Source organism: Pseudonaja textilis, chromosome 3, assembly GCF_049901715.1.
Source record: "Pseudonaja textilis isolate UNSWEBS1 chromosome 3, rPseTex1.2, whole genome shotgun sequence".
NCBI classification, from domain to species: domain Eukaryota; kingdom Metazoa; phylum Chordata; class Lepidosauria; order Squamata; family Elapidae; genus Pseudonaja; species Pseudonaja textilis.
This window is the reverse complement of record NC_141992.1, coordinates 106,421,783-106,435,620: the sequence shown is the minus strand read 5'-3', so window position 1 is coordinate 106,435,620 and position 13,838 is coordinate 106,421,783. Positions and strand designations below refer to the sequence as shown.

At 41.1% G+C, this 13,838-nt stretch overlaps 1 protein-coding gene across 3 annotated transcripts in view; it reads left to right on the top strand.

Moving 5' to 3' along the window:
• Positions 1-2,779, top strand: part of ALDH9A1 (aldehyde dehydrogenase 9 family member A1) — a 56,645-nt gene extending 53,866 nt beyond the window's left edge. For all 3 annotated transcript variants that reach the window (XM_087932042.1, XM_026718723.2, XM_026718724.2), the window contains 3 exons: positions 1,238-1,379; positions 1,687-1,799; positions 2,452-2,779. In XM_087932042.1, coding sequence (XP_087788168.1) covers positions 1,238-1,379; positions 1,687-1,799; positions 2,452-2,546 — 350 coding nt within the window. In that variant the 3' untranslated portion in view covers positions 2,547-2,779. The remainder of the gene's footprint in view (positions 1-1,237; positions 1,380-1,686; positions 1,800-2,451) is intronic.
• The last annotated feature ends 11,059 nt before the right edge of the window (positions 2,780-13,838 follow it).

Genomic DNA, 13,838 nt, shown 5'->3' with positions numbered 1-13,838 from the left:
GTACAGCTATTACTAGAAACCAACATGGCTTTGTGAAAAACAGATTATGCCAGACAAACTTTATTGCCTCCTTTTAAAAAGTGACTAAGTTAGGGGATTGAGGAAATGCTGTGGATATAGTTTACTCAGACTTCAGCAAAGCCTATATCCACCAGATAGATTCACAAATGGCTGGCCAACCATACTCAATGTGTAGTCCTCAGTGAAACTACATCTACATGGAGTGAAATATTTTCGCTGTCTTCATAAATGACCTAGATGAAGGGATTGAAGGGGCACTCATCAAATTTGCAGGCAACAAGCTGGGGGGAATTGCTAACATTTCAGAAGATAAACTCATGATTCAGAAGGATGTTGATAGAACTGAGCAGAGGGTCTTAGCCGACAGGATGCAGTTCAATGGAAAGAAGAGTAAGGTCCTGCATTTAGGCAGGAAAAACTAAATGCAGTTATAGAATAGATGATACCTGGATCAACAATAGTAACTGCAAGAGGAATCTTGATGTCCTAGTGGACTATCACTTAAATATGAGCCAGCAGTGTGCTGCAACTGCCAAAAAAGCCTATGAGGTCCTAGGCTGCATCAAGAGAGGGATAGCATCAAGATCATGAGAAGTGATAGTACTGTTCTATATCGCATTAGTGAGTCCACACTTGGAAGGCTGCTTCCAGTTCTAGTCACCACATTACAAAAAAAAAGATGCTGAGTCCCTAGAAAGATTGCAAAGAAGAACACAAAAATATTAAGGGATCTGGAGGCTAAACTGCATGAGGAATGGTTAAGGGAACTAGGTAGGTCTCTAGCCCAATGAAGAGAAAGTGACATGATAGTACTTCTGGTACTTGAGGGACTTTGATCCCCTTCAACATTGAGAAGGGGATTCTCCAAAGCATCTGAGGGCAGGACAAGAAGCAAAGGGTGAAGCTTGTTAAAGAGAGATCCAATTTGCCAGTTGCATTGAGGAACATACTGCCCAATATGTTGTAGACATTAAAAACAGACTTCATGATCAGACTGAAACTCTAAACTTAAACTCTATTGTGGGACTTGAAATTAAGTATTTAAGGGCCATTTATTTAATTTAAAAGTTTATCTCAGATCTTACAAATGGAGCTTTAAAAAGTAGTTCTAAAATTCTACTTAGTTCTTAGTAGCTGAAGTAGCCCTTCTCATTTCATATAAATCCAGATTGACTGATTTTTTAATATTGTATGGTCACACCTGTGTTGCTTCCAGGAAACTGTAAGGACACCATGACATGTGTAAAAGAGGAGATTTTTGGACCAGTCATGTCTATTCTACCCTTTGACACAGAAGAAGAGGTCTTAGAGAGAGCCAACAATACCCGTTTTGGCCTGGCAGGAGGTGTCTTCACCAGGTATCAAAAAAGGGAATATATTTTAGAAGTGGTAGATAGTTGTGGCAAGTTGAGCTGCAAATGACCTGTGAGGCTGAAAGGCATTTATGACTGCTGTGAGACTGGAAGCAGACAGCTTAGAGCATGACAGAAAACTTTTTGCTGCATAGTTGTTCCATTTGATAGAAACTGAGTGTTATCCTTACTTTCTGATGCTTCACTAAAATGGCAGACATCCCTAGCAGTATCCCAGAGGAAAAGGTAATAAATGATGGACACTTGTACTAGAGAAATGAGAGTTAATTTAAATTATCATTCTGCTTTACAGAGATATCCAGCGTGCCCACAGAGTAGCAGCTCGGCTCCAGGCTGGTATGTGTTTCATCAACAACTATAATGTCAGTCCTGTGGAGCTTCCCTTTGGAGGATACAAGATGTCAGGTATTCCATTCAGCAACTTTGCTGTAATATTTTGGCTGTTGACAGCTGCTTACATGATATTTGGCAAAAGTTGAAGAATTACCCTAAATTGGATTGTAAACAAAATTTCACAATTTCAGTGTATACAATTAAAGCAGCAGAACTTTATTACCCAGTTTACAGTAGTAGTGATAGCCAGATTTGCCATTGATTTGTTCCTTTCTCATGATAATTTCACCTTCATTCTGAAAACTGTTTTTATTTCAAAAAGAAGTTCAATTACAGGACCTACGTACTTATACAAATCTATTTTAGGACCAAGCTCCATTTAGTAAGGATAACTTCTACATACATATACATGCTGTAAAGAAACTTCTTTTAAGTAGAAAAATGTATACATGGCATTTTAAATTAAAACAGATAAGAAAAACTGGTATTAAATTAATGTGAGATTTTTAAACTATAGACTCATAGCTGCTCACTGAGTGGGTGAGGAAAAACACTTGATTTATACATGTCATTTATATTTTATCGTTAGGAATCTAATGAGTCAGTTTTGCCCAGTTCTGGAATTGAGACTATTAAGTTTGTTTCAACAGTTTCCTGATACATTTTTTGCAGATTTTTAGAGCAGATGAGTACAGTTTTATCATAAATGTATCTGTCTTTTCAGGGTTTGGACGAGAGAATGGCAAAGCAGCAATTGAATATTATTCCCAGCTGAAGACAATCTTTGTGGAAATGGGAAATGTAGAATCAGTGTTCTAATGGCTCTAGTCTAGTTGTTCCTGGTTAGCATACTATGGAAATGCTACGTACAACATAAGCTGGAAATTTTCTTTGCTGTATTTGATTACATTGTTTTTTCCCTACAACTACTTTGAATTTTATTGTTTCTTTTTCCTTTCTTCTCTTGAAAGTACATAATGGAGAAAAGAGGACAATCACTGGCTATAAGATTTTTGTGCAACCAGTCCCAAATAAATTCCTTGACACCCCTTGCCAAGTTTTCTGACCTAAACATAGTAGCACAGTCTCAGCATCATATCATAAGTGTCTGACTCTAGACCTTGTGATAACTTATATTTCCCAATCTACTGATCTTGGTTGTTATTCTGTCCCACCTGTATCCACAGATGAAACTTCAAGTTATATAGTTCAAATACTTTACGTAAACAAAACCAGAGGCAGAAGATTCATTTGCTCTGTTATCACAGTCCTTTGGCAATCCTCCTAGAATCTGTCCGGCAATACTGTAAAGTTCGTAACTCACAACGCAGTAAATCAGATGCAAGTCTTTCCAAGGCAAGATTCACTTTGTTTCCAGCAAATATTTCAAAGTCGTGCGCTACCTTATATCCTCTAAGAAAGGGCCTGTCAGTCTCATTAATTAACCCTTTGCTGGACGTCTCTTTTCTAATTGAGATTGACATCTCAATCTTCTAGTTCTGGCATTCAGCCAGCATCCGGCAGTTTCATCACAGCTTGAATCCTCTGATACACTTTCCTGATTAACAGTTAACACCTGAGGTTTAATTAGGGAAGTAGTTTCAGGGGAGAGAGTGGCCTCTGAATCTTCCCATAAATCAGGCTCATATCTCAAATCCCACTCCTCTCCCACTACCTGACTCCCCTCCAAGTCACTTAATAATGCAGGCTCAAATCTCAGTGCCAGATCGTCTTCCTCGCTCGAACTCACATCTGCTGACTGATCAGGTTCAAGTCTCAGAGTCACAACAGATTGTCACTATCCAGAAACAATAACTAAACATCTGCACAAAGGAGGTTGATTGTATTCCTTACTGTCTTTTCTAGGCAGGCTGTTCTGGTACTGAGCACTGAATGCATAACATTACATGATATATATTCTAGCTGTTCTCAATGTGTGGGATGGGTTATGTTTTAAGGGATAGGAGGATTTGATAGGAAATTCATTAATCCCTTTAACCCAGAAGCATTTTGTTAAAATAGAATTAAAAACAGGTGGTTCTGCCTTTCAGAAATAGCTAGAAAATCAATCCCTGAAAGCTAGGGTTCTCTTTACTAGGACAAAATTTGTACGGTCTCAATAAAAACAGGATTTCATGTGATATATTCTTTTTTCACTAGTTATGCAAAAATAGAACTATTGATTCCAGGAGAATGCAAATGACATTTTTTTCTCCAGATTTATAAAAATAAAAAACTATTGGAGGAGATGTTCAGAAATCAGAATTTTTTCTCCCTAAGTAAGAGGCAGTTTCATAATTCCCTTAGAAGGTTTAATATATGGGTTGAATTAATCATTGCTGTTAGAAGCAAGACCTGCTAATTTCTGAGTAATTAACTACTAGTTTATTATAGTAGAACCATAGTAAAGGAGATTGTGTATTTTATTGCCCTAAGGCAAAGTAAAATATTGCCCTAAAGAGCTGTGTTGATGGGCTCATTGCTCCTCAATATCTTCATAAATGACCTAGATGAAGGGATTGAAGGGGTACTCATCAAATTTGCAAACAACAAGCTGGGGGGAATTGCTAACACTTCAGAAGATAGGCTCAAGATTCAGAAGGATCTTGACAGATTTGAGCATTGGGCCTTATCCAACAAGATGCAGTTCAGTGGAGAGAAAAATAAGGTCCTGCACTTAGGCAGAAAAAATAAATGCACAAGTACAGAATAGGCAGTGTATAAATGGCTAAGGAAGCTACATATGTTTAGCCTAATAAAGAGAAGGTTCAGAACATAGAATAACAAGAATGGGAGGGACCTTGGATGTCAGGCTACAGAACTTTTTCCCATTCAATTAACAAGAATGAACTTCTGAACACCAACCTTATCAAAAGGAATCCTTTATTAAGATGAGACAATTCATGTAGGAGTTCAAAGCAACGTCTGAGGTCCCTCAGGCATACAGGGATAAGGGAGTTAGTAACCCCTCCCCTTATCTCGATGTGTATTTAGTGAAACAAAAGCCAGTATGTTAATTCCTCCCCCACCCCTTCTGTAGAAACCATCTTTTTCACAGTTTCCCAGGGCATACCTAATTTCCCCCCACCCCTTTTTTAGAACGAACTTTTCCACAGATTCCCAGGACACATCTCACTGTGGAATTTTTATGATTTTCTCATCTCCTGGCTGTGCCTCTCAGAGGTGAAAGGTTCCAGCCATCTGGCTTTTCTCCCTCCATTGTATCGTGTGGGTTATACAAATTTGAAATTCGATATAAGATTAAATATATTCAGGTTACATCAAGAAAGGATTTCTTTATCAGTCTCCCCCACCCCCTTTCCTTCTTCCACTAAAGAAATGACAGATACATGGATTTGACATCCTGCCCTCCTTAAGAAACAGATAGGTCTACCTGGAAAAAACAAAAATCATGCATTACATTTGCAATTCAAGATGGTTTATTTAGGTGGAAGTTTTGTAGTAATGGTACTTTTACATGTCGTTTGGCTACCCATTCATTTTCTGAGGAAGGAAGGTGTTTCCAAGCTACTAAATATTGTGTGGATCCACGGTGAGTGCATGAATCAAGGATATCTTTAATTTCAAAATGTTGTTCCCCATGTACCATGATGGGGGTTGGAGGTGTGGGAAGGGGGGGTCTGAGGTTTGAAGTGATCTCCGGTTTGAGCAATCTACAGTGAAATACTGGATGAATCTGCCTAAGTGTTTTTGGAAGTCGAAGCTCTACCATCATGGGGTTAATAATTCTGGAGATGGGGAATGGGCCAATGAATTTTGGTGCTAACTTCTTAGAGGATTGTAATGATTTTAAGAATTTTGTGGACAAATATACACAGTCCCCAATCTTGAAATGTTTAGGTTTGCAACGTTTTTTGTCTGCTTGAGTTTTGAAAACTGCTCTAGCTTCCTGTAAAGATAATCTTACCACTGGCCACATGGCTTGTAACTCCTTGAGGGGATTTCAGGATCTTTGGTGGGTAGTTCTGGCATGGGGTTGAATTCTTGGCCCGTGGCTACCTGGAATGGGGTGAACCCCATGCTACTATGGACTGAGTAATTGTATGCTACCTCTGCAAAAGGAGGAAGGTCAGTCCAATTGTCCTGTTGGTAAATAATAAAGCATCTTAAATATTGTTCTAATACACTGTTAACTTTCTCCGTCAAGCCAGCCGTTTCAGGGTGACTTGACGACAACCCCTGGGTGGAGCCTAATAGGTTTAAAAACACCCGCCAAAATTTGGATGTGAACTGAACATCCCTATATGAGATAATCCATTGGGGAGCTCCATGAAGGCAATAAATGTGTATTAGCAACATCTTTGCCAATGCCTTGGCAGTTGGGATCTTTTGGCATGGAATAAAGTGAACCTGTTTGGAAAAAAGATCAGTTACAACCCAAATGACAGTATTTCCAGCACTTTCGGGAAGCTCCACTATAAAGTCCATAGCAATCTATTTCCAGGGTGCAGAAGGGTCTGCTACTGTTTGTAAAAGTCCAAAGTATTTTCCTTGTCTTCTCTTTGCAGCAGCACAGGTGGGGCAGCTCGCAACATAGTTTTCAATGTCCTTTTTGAGGGATGGCCAACAAAATTGTCTTTTGATGAGGTGCAGGGTTTTTACAAACTCAAAGTGTCCCGCTATTTTGGAGTCATGGCAGCGTTTCATGAGGTCCATTCTCTGGCTTGCAGGGACATAAAGTTTGTTTTCTACCCAAGCCCGTCCATCTTTGAGTAAACAAGTGTTTTTGTTAGCCTGGAGCCAGTCCTTAAGTAGTGCCTCCTTAAATATTGATGTCGTTGTGTCTTCAGTCAGGAATGATTTTTTTTTTCTCTTGTGCCTGGGCGATTACTTTGCCTGCTAGTTGGGTCGGTTGGATCATCAGTTTTATAACCTCAATCTTTTTGCTGTTGTATTGGGGTTTTCTGGACAGTGCATCTGCTAAGAAGTTTTTTCTCCCCAGGAAAATATTTGAGAGTGAAATTAAAATGTTAAAGTATTGAGCCCACCTTGCTTGTTTTTCTGAGAGTTTCCGTGGATTTTTCAGGGCTTCTAGATTTTTGTGATCAGTCCATACTTCAAAGGGGATTTGGTTTCCTTCCAGGAAATGTCTCCATGTGAGCATTGCCCACTGCACAGCATATGCCTCTTTCTCCCATATGGCCCATCTTTGCTCAGTTTCCATCACTTTCTTGGATGTATAAGCGCATGGTTGTAATGGTCCATTTCCATTCTTTTGGAGAAGGACTGCTCCTACTGCAACATCACTAGCGTCTGTTTGGATGACAAAAGGTTGTTTGGGATCTGGGTGCTTAAGGACCGGTTCTGCTGAGAATAGACGTTTGACTTTCTTGAATGCCGCTTGGCATTCCATTGTCCAGATAAGGGCTTTCTCCCCCCCCCCCACTTTGTTTTTAGCAAGTTCGTGATAGGGAGGGTGATGTTTGCAAAAGCAGGAATGAATTGGCGATAAAAGTTCGCAAAGCCCAAGGAAGCTTTGCAGTTGTTTGCAGGTGTGCGGTGGGTCCCAGTCCATTACAGCCTTTACTTTCTGTGCGTGGAATATCTCTATTCCCTCGTGGAATATTCTATACCCAAGTAGTCAATTTTTTCTTGGTGGAATTCGCATTTAGAGAGTTTTGCATATAGTTTAGCATCTAAGAGTTTTGTGATGACTGCATGGAGTAGCTTGATGTGTTCTTCCATCGTTTCAGTGTAGATTAAAATATCATCAAGATACACTAGAACCCCTTTATATAAAAATTCATGAAGGGTTTCATTGATCAATTGCATAAACACGGCAGGCGCTCCTTGCAGTCCAAAGGGGAGCACTTTAAATTGGTAGCATCCCAATGGTGTGTTAAAAGCTGTCTTCCACTCATCCCCTTCCTTTATTCTTATGTGGTAATATGCTTCTTGTAGCTCTAACTTTGAAATTTTTTTCCCTTTCAAGAGGTGGGCTAACGTGTCCTTCATGAGGGGGAGTGGATTCTCTATGCAAATCATGTTTAATTTTGGGTAATTCACACACAGACGCATGGAGCCATCTTTTCGCGGAATAACACTGGGGCAGCTATTCTTGGTCGGGCGGGTTCGATGAAACCCCTTTTTAAATTTTTGTTGATAAATGCTCTGAGTTCGTTTAGTTCTCTGGGAGACATGCAGTACCTTTGTGGTTTTGGGAGTTTAGCCCCTGGTAGGATTTTGATAACGCAGTCTGTGGCGTGGGGTGGGAGTTCATCACAAGCTTCCTCGCTAAATACTTGGGCCAGATCCTGGTACTCATTGGGGATGTTAATGGGTTCAGCCGACTGTCTGGTCATGGCTGACTCTGTTCTCTGTTCCTTTCTTTATCCTTTCCTCTGAGCTATTTGCAAATACTACATCTCTCTGGAATTGTACAATTCCTTTCTTCCAATTTATTTTTGGATTCCAATTCTGCAGCCATATGAGACCTAGGACTAGCGGCTCTTCCATTCCTGGGGCTACAATGAATGTAAGCACCTCACTATGGTTCCCTAATCTTATTTTCAATTGGTCTGTGGTAAACCTAGTTGGCTCCCCCTCCCCCTGCTATAGTTCCATCTAATTGGCAGAAAGCAATGGGATTTTTCATTTCTTTCAGTTGGATCCCCAATTTCTCTGCAAGGGAGGGATTTATTTGGCATCAGGTGCACCCTGAATCCAGCAACGCTGCAACTTCCTCCCCCTTCCCTCGGCTGGGGATAAACAGTTTTAGTGGTAGAGTGATTGGTTCAATTGGGTTGCTTACCAGCAGGTCATCTTCCGGATCACTTTCGGACTGGCTCAGGTCCCCTCAGAGTGTTGGGGTTTTTTCCTCTGGGTTGGGGGGAGATTGGAATCCCACAGCTACTCGGCCTCTCAAGCCAGTCTCCTTTTCTTGAGGGCTGGATGTTCCAGGTTTCCCCCCGATGGGTGGTCTGGCTTTCTGGCAGGGGTTTTTGAACGGCATTCTGCTGTGCAGTGTCCCTCCTTTCCACACTTAAAGCAACCAGACGTTCTTGGAGTCATGGTGGTTTGGAGTTTGAAAACTTCCTGTTTCCCCTGGGATGGGGATCTTTTCCAAAACTTGCCACTGCGGTACCGGTTACAAGTCATGTCTATCTCCCCCTCCTCTGCCATCATGTACCATTCATGCAGGAGGTTGGGGGCCCTTGGGCCAGACAGGCAGCGTATAGGTTGTCATTTAGTCCATCTTTGAACCAACAGACTAGGATATCCTCTGGCCAGTCGACTTGGCCAGCCAGGTCACGAAATTCCTGATGCGGCCTCAGGCTTTTCTATCGGCAAGAGGGTCTTTGAAGTGGTGGTGTAGGGCTGTCATGAAGCGGTCGAGGTTTCTTAATTCTGGGGCGTTGATGTGGAGCGTCACCATCCATCTGGCTGCTACCCCTTCAAAGGCCAGTTTGGAGTTTGGAAATTCTGCCCATATTCTCTTCCATGTAGGTGAGGACTTGCACCAGGAAAAATCCCAGTTTCTGGGGTTCCCCATTGAATTTTATTCCCAGGGGTGGGACCTTCCTCTGCAGTTGTATGTCTCTGGGTTGGCCAGGGTTAATCCCCTGTTCTGGGGCATTTAGGGGTCGGGTACCTGGTATGGCTGCTGGTTCTTCAGTTTTTCCTGCTGCCTGATCATTCTCAGCTGAATCCAGGGTGGCGGCTCGGGTTCTCTCATTTTCTGGTTCCCTCGCTCTCCTGCGTTGGTGTCCTGGTGAACCCCTCACCTCGAGGTTCTCTAGGTTCTCCTTCACGAGGTGATTTATGTACCGTCTCAGTCGGTCATCAGCCGGTGGCTCCTCGCCCCATCCTTCCTGATCTGATAGGGCCTCCAGCTCCAATTTCCATCCGGGTTTATGATTGCCCTGGGTGAGGGTTACTCCCCTGGTTCTTCCATCCCAGCTGTCTCTCTGACACCTATAGACCACCAGGGCTTTGTGGAGGTTTCATAGGCAGCTTTGCTATCTTTGATGGGGTGCACCAAGTCAGTATCTGGCTGGGTAACTGTCGATGTTTCTCCCCAGCATTCAGCTTCCCCTTGGTCCTTGCTGTACTCAGACATTTTCCTTTTTTGCTGGGTCCCCTCGGTAGAGTGAAGTTGTTTTTTTTTTTAATTTTCTCTCCGGGCTGACCTCTATTGCAGATGCTGCTTTATGTCAGGCTACATAATTTTTTCCCATTCAATTAATAAGAATGAACTTCTGAACGCCAAACGTATCAAAAGGAATCCTTTATTGAGATGAGACAATTCATGTAGCAGACCTCAAAGCAACATCTGAGGTCCCTCAGGCATACAGGGATAGATAAGGGAGTTAGTAACCCCTCCCCTTATCTCGATGTGTATTTAGTGAAACAAAAGCCAGTATGTTAATTCCTCCCCCACCCCTTCTGTAGAAATGATCTTTTTCACAGTTTCCCAGGGCATACCTAATTTCCCCCCACCCCCTTTTTAGAACGAACTTTTCCACAGATTCCCAGGACACATCTCACTGTGGAATTTTTATGATCTTCTCATCTCCTGGCTGTGCCACTGAGAGGTGATAGGTTCAGGCCATCTGGCTTTTCTCCCTCCATTATATCATGTGTGGGTTATACAAATTCGATATAAGATTAAATATATTCAGGTTACATCAAGAAAGGATTTCTTCCCCCCCACCTTTTCTTCTTCCACTGAAGAAATGACAGACACATGGATCTGACATTGGAGGTCTTCTAGTCTAACCCCCTGCTTGAGCAGAATACCCTATCATGTCATCCAATTTCTTCTTGAAAAACTCCAGTGGTGGAACATCTTCTAGAAGCCATTCCTCTGTTTAATTGTCTTAAAACTTCTTAATTTTAGATTGGATCGCTTTTTAATAATCTTCCAGCCATTATTCCATGTCCTGGCCTCATGCGCTTTGGAGAATAGGTCGACCCCTCTTCTCCATGACAGCCCCTCAAGTACTGAGAGATTGCTATCATGTCACCACTGGACTTAGACATACCTATTTCTTGCAAATGATCATTGTACAGTTTAGCCTCCAAACCTCTTATCTTTGTTTGATCTTATCTGCATGCTTCCAGGATTTTAAGATACTTTTTTATATTGTGGTGATTAGAACTGGCCATAATATTCAAAATGTGGTTTTACCAGTGCAGTATAAAGTAATATTATTTCACATGATCTTGAAACTATCCCTCTATTGATGCAGTATAGAATGGCATTGGCTTTGGCAGTTGTAGCAAGATGCTAGCTGAAACTTAAGTGGTATTAAGTGTAATTTCCCAACCTTTCTTTAATGATTCCATCCACTCTGTTAAGGACATAGATGTTGGGGGTTCTCTAGGTAACTTGGGCATAGGAATAAAATCCATGCCGTAGTAATTTGGAAAGGAGTCAAGCCAGTGCTACACTGTACTGCATTATTATAAGCCATTTCTGCAAACAGTAATAGATCCACTCAGTTTTCTTGCTGATAATTTACATAACATCTAATGTATTGTTCCGCCATGGTGTTTGAACATTCAGCTGCTCCATTACAAGAAGGATGGAAAGCTGAAATAAGTACTTGGGATGACCCAGTGGACTTTAAGAATTCTCTCCAGTACTTAGCAGTAAATTGAATGTTTCAGTCTGAGATCACTCAACGTGGCACTCTGTGAAGTCGATAAATGTGCCTCACAAACAGTTTTGCTAGATTTTTGGCAGAAGGTAATCCATTACACGCTGTGAAGTGGGCTTGCTTGGAGAACAAGTTGATGACGGTCCAAATTACCGTATTTCAATAAGAAGATGGTGGCGCCCAACTAGGAAGGTGAAGCTCTCACTCCTGGAGCACTATCTCCCTATAAAGCCACCACCTGAACCAGAAATCACTTTTAAAGCTGCTGCTTGCACCAGAAACCGTGAGTAAACCTGATCCCAAAAAACAAGCCCAAAAAAGCTGGATTCTGAAGCCGTGGAGCCCAAATAATGCTAGCAGAGCTCCTGCTAATTGATCCGGAGCCCTCCTCTCCTTCCCCAGAGAAGTGAAGCTCTCTCCATCGAGCCCTATTAACCACACTGGTGGAGCTCTTGAACTGGATCACTTGGAGCCCGAGGAGTGCAAACAACGTACCTTCATTTAAATCCCTCACACAGCTGATAGAAGTATCTTCCATGCCAGACAACGCGTTTCCATTTCCCCACACAGTTTCCCTGGAGCCACATCGGACAGCTGGCAGGGAGAAACAAAGAGGGAGGAGAAAGCCCTGAGGCTCTTAGGAGCCAAAAGTTACCCTGGACGGCAGAGGAATGCTTCGGTTGTTGAGAGGAGAGGACAGTCTCCTTGACTGACCCAAAGAAAACCCCTCCATCCGAACTAAAAAGAGAATTGCCTGCATAGCTAAATCAAAACCAGTAAGTCAGCTAAGACAGAAGTGAAAAAGAAAGGAAAGATCTTGTAACAGCGTGCTTAGTCTTGGTTAGAATCACTCAAATTTCTGCAGTGGAATTTTCCTTGGAAAGTGGGACTCAAAGGAGGAAAATAACTGTGATTAACGATCTGGAGTGACTGTCAGATTTAGTTAAAAAAAGGGTATTGCAACTAGAAGTAACTTTAAAAGTAAAGGACAGATTGGATTAGTTAGCCCAAATTTCTGGACTGTATTTTAGTACTACTCAACTTGAACAACTTTAGGAAACTATTGCAAAACAATCTTATTCAGAGACATATTGATTGTAGTTAAAGTGTTTTAATTCAGCAAGTTTTGCTCTCTTACAAAAACCCAGCGTGCTTTGAACATCCTGTTACAGCCTTTTGTTTACAGAGCAATAACAGCAGCAATCAGAGCAATAAATTCCTCTTACCCAGTCTATCACAGCTGCTAGAAAAACAAACAACCCTTTCCTTAAAGACTCTCAATACTACCTCATTACTTTAATCAAACACCCATTAATTCATTACCTCAAAACTTACTTTTCTACCTCATCACCTACATCAATGATTAGATAATCAATTTCTATAAAATATTTTATTAATGGTTTAATTGATTTATTGTATTAATTGATTAGTGTGATTAGAGTGTTTAGTGCAAAGAGTGTGATTACTGACTAGTTTAATAGATCAAGATTCATGTAATTTAATTGATTAGTAAAATCAGTGATTTAGTGAATTTAATTGAACAGTGTAATGATTAGTGTAATTGATTAGTAGTTAGTGTAATTAATTGATTAGGTTGATTGTTGCTTAGGAAATTATCTGACTAGAGAGATTACTGCAATTGATTGATTGGTGTGATATTGGCTATATTGATTACCCAAAATTGTTCCATTAATTAATTCAATCAACGTACTATCTTAACAAACCTACCATGCCAAGAAAAAAATCCAATTCCAAACCACAACCTAAAGAGAAATTAATCCCCAACAATGAACCACAAGACTCCTGCACATGCCTTAAATGCTACAAAACTCTAAAGGATAATGAAAACTCCATCAAATGTTCTCTGTGTAACAAATACGCTCATCATGACTGCTTGGGATTACCCAAGCAAATGATTCAATACCTAGAATCATCCAATGAGTTTCCATTTCTCTGCAAATCATGCAGACCCAAACTGGATCTGTTGGAAAGAGTCGATAACATTGAAACACGATTAACATCCCTTGACACCATAGTAGCATCCCTGGATGCCTTAAAAGAAAGATTATCCAACCTCGAAAAAAAAGACACAACGCAAAAACCTGAACATCCAATAGCTAAAAACCACATCTCTACTCAACAACCACAACCCAATCCACAACCCAATCCACAAAAAAACATAACCCAGACAAATATTGATATCCCAGTCCTCATCAGAGAAGCTGTTGAGCGTGAACGGAAACGTCCAAACGCCATCTTATTTGGTCTAGAGGGCATCAATGATAATGATGACATCACAACTGTCCGAAACATCATCAGTGATTATCAAGCATCAACCATCTCCCCTGATGAAATACTTGACATTTCCCGCATTGGCCGAGAGCTCAAAAACAGAGATGGCTCTGTGACCCCACGCTTCTGCAGGATCATTTGCAAAAATGAATCAAGCAAACGCAAATTCATTTACACTATAAATTCACTCGCCAAA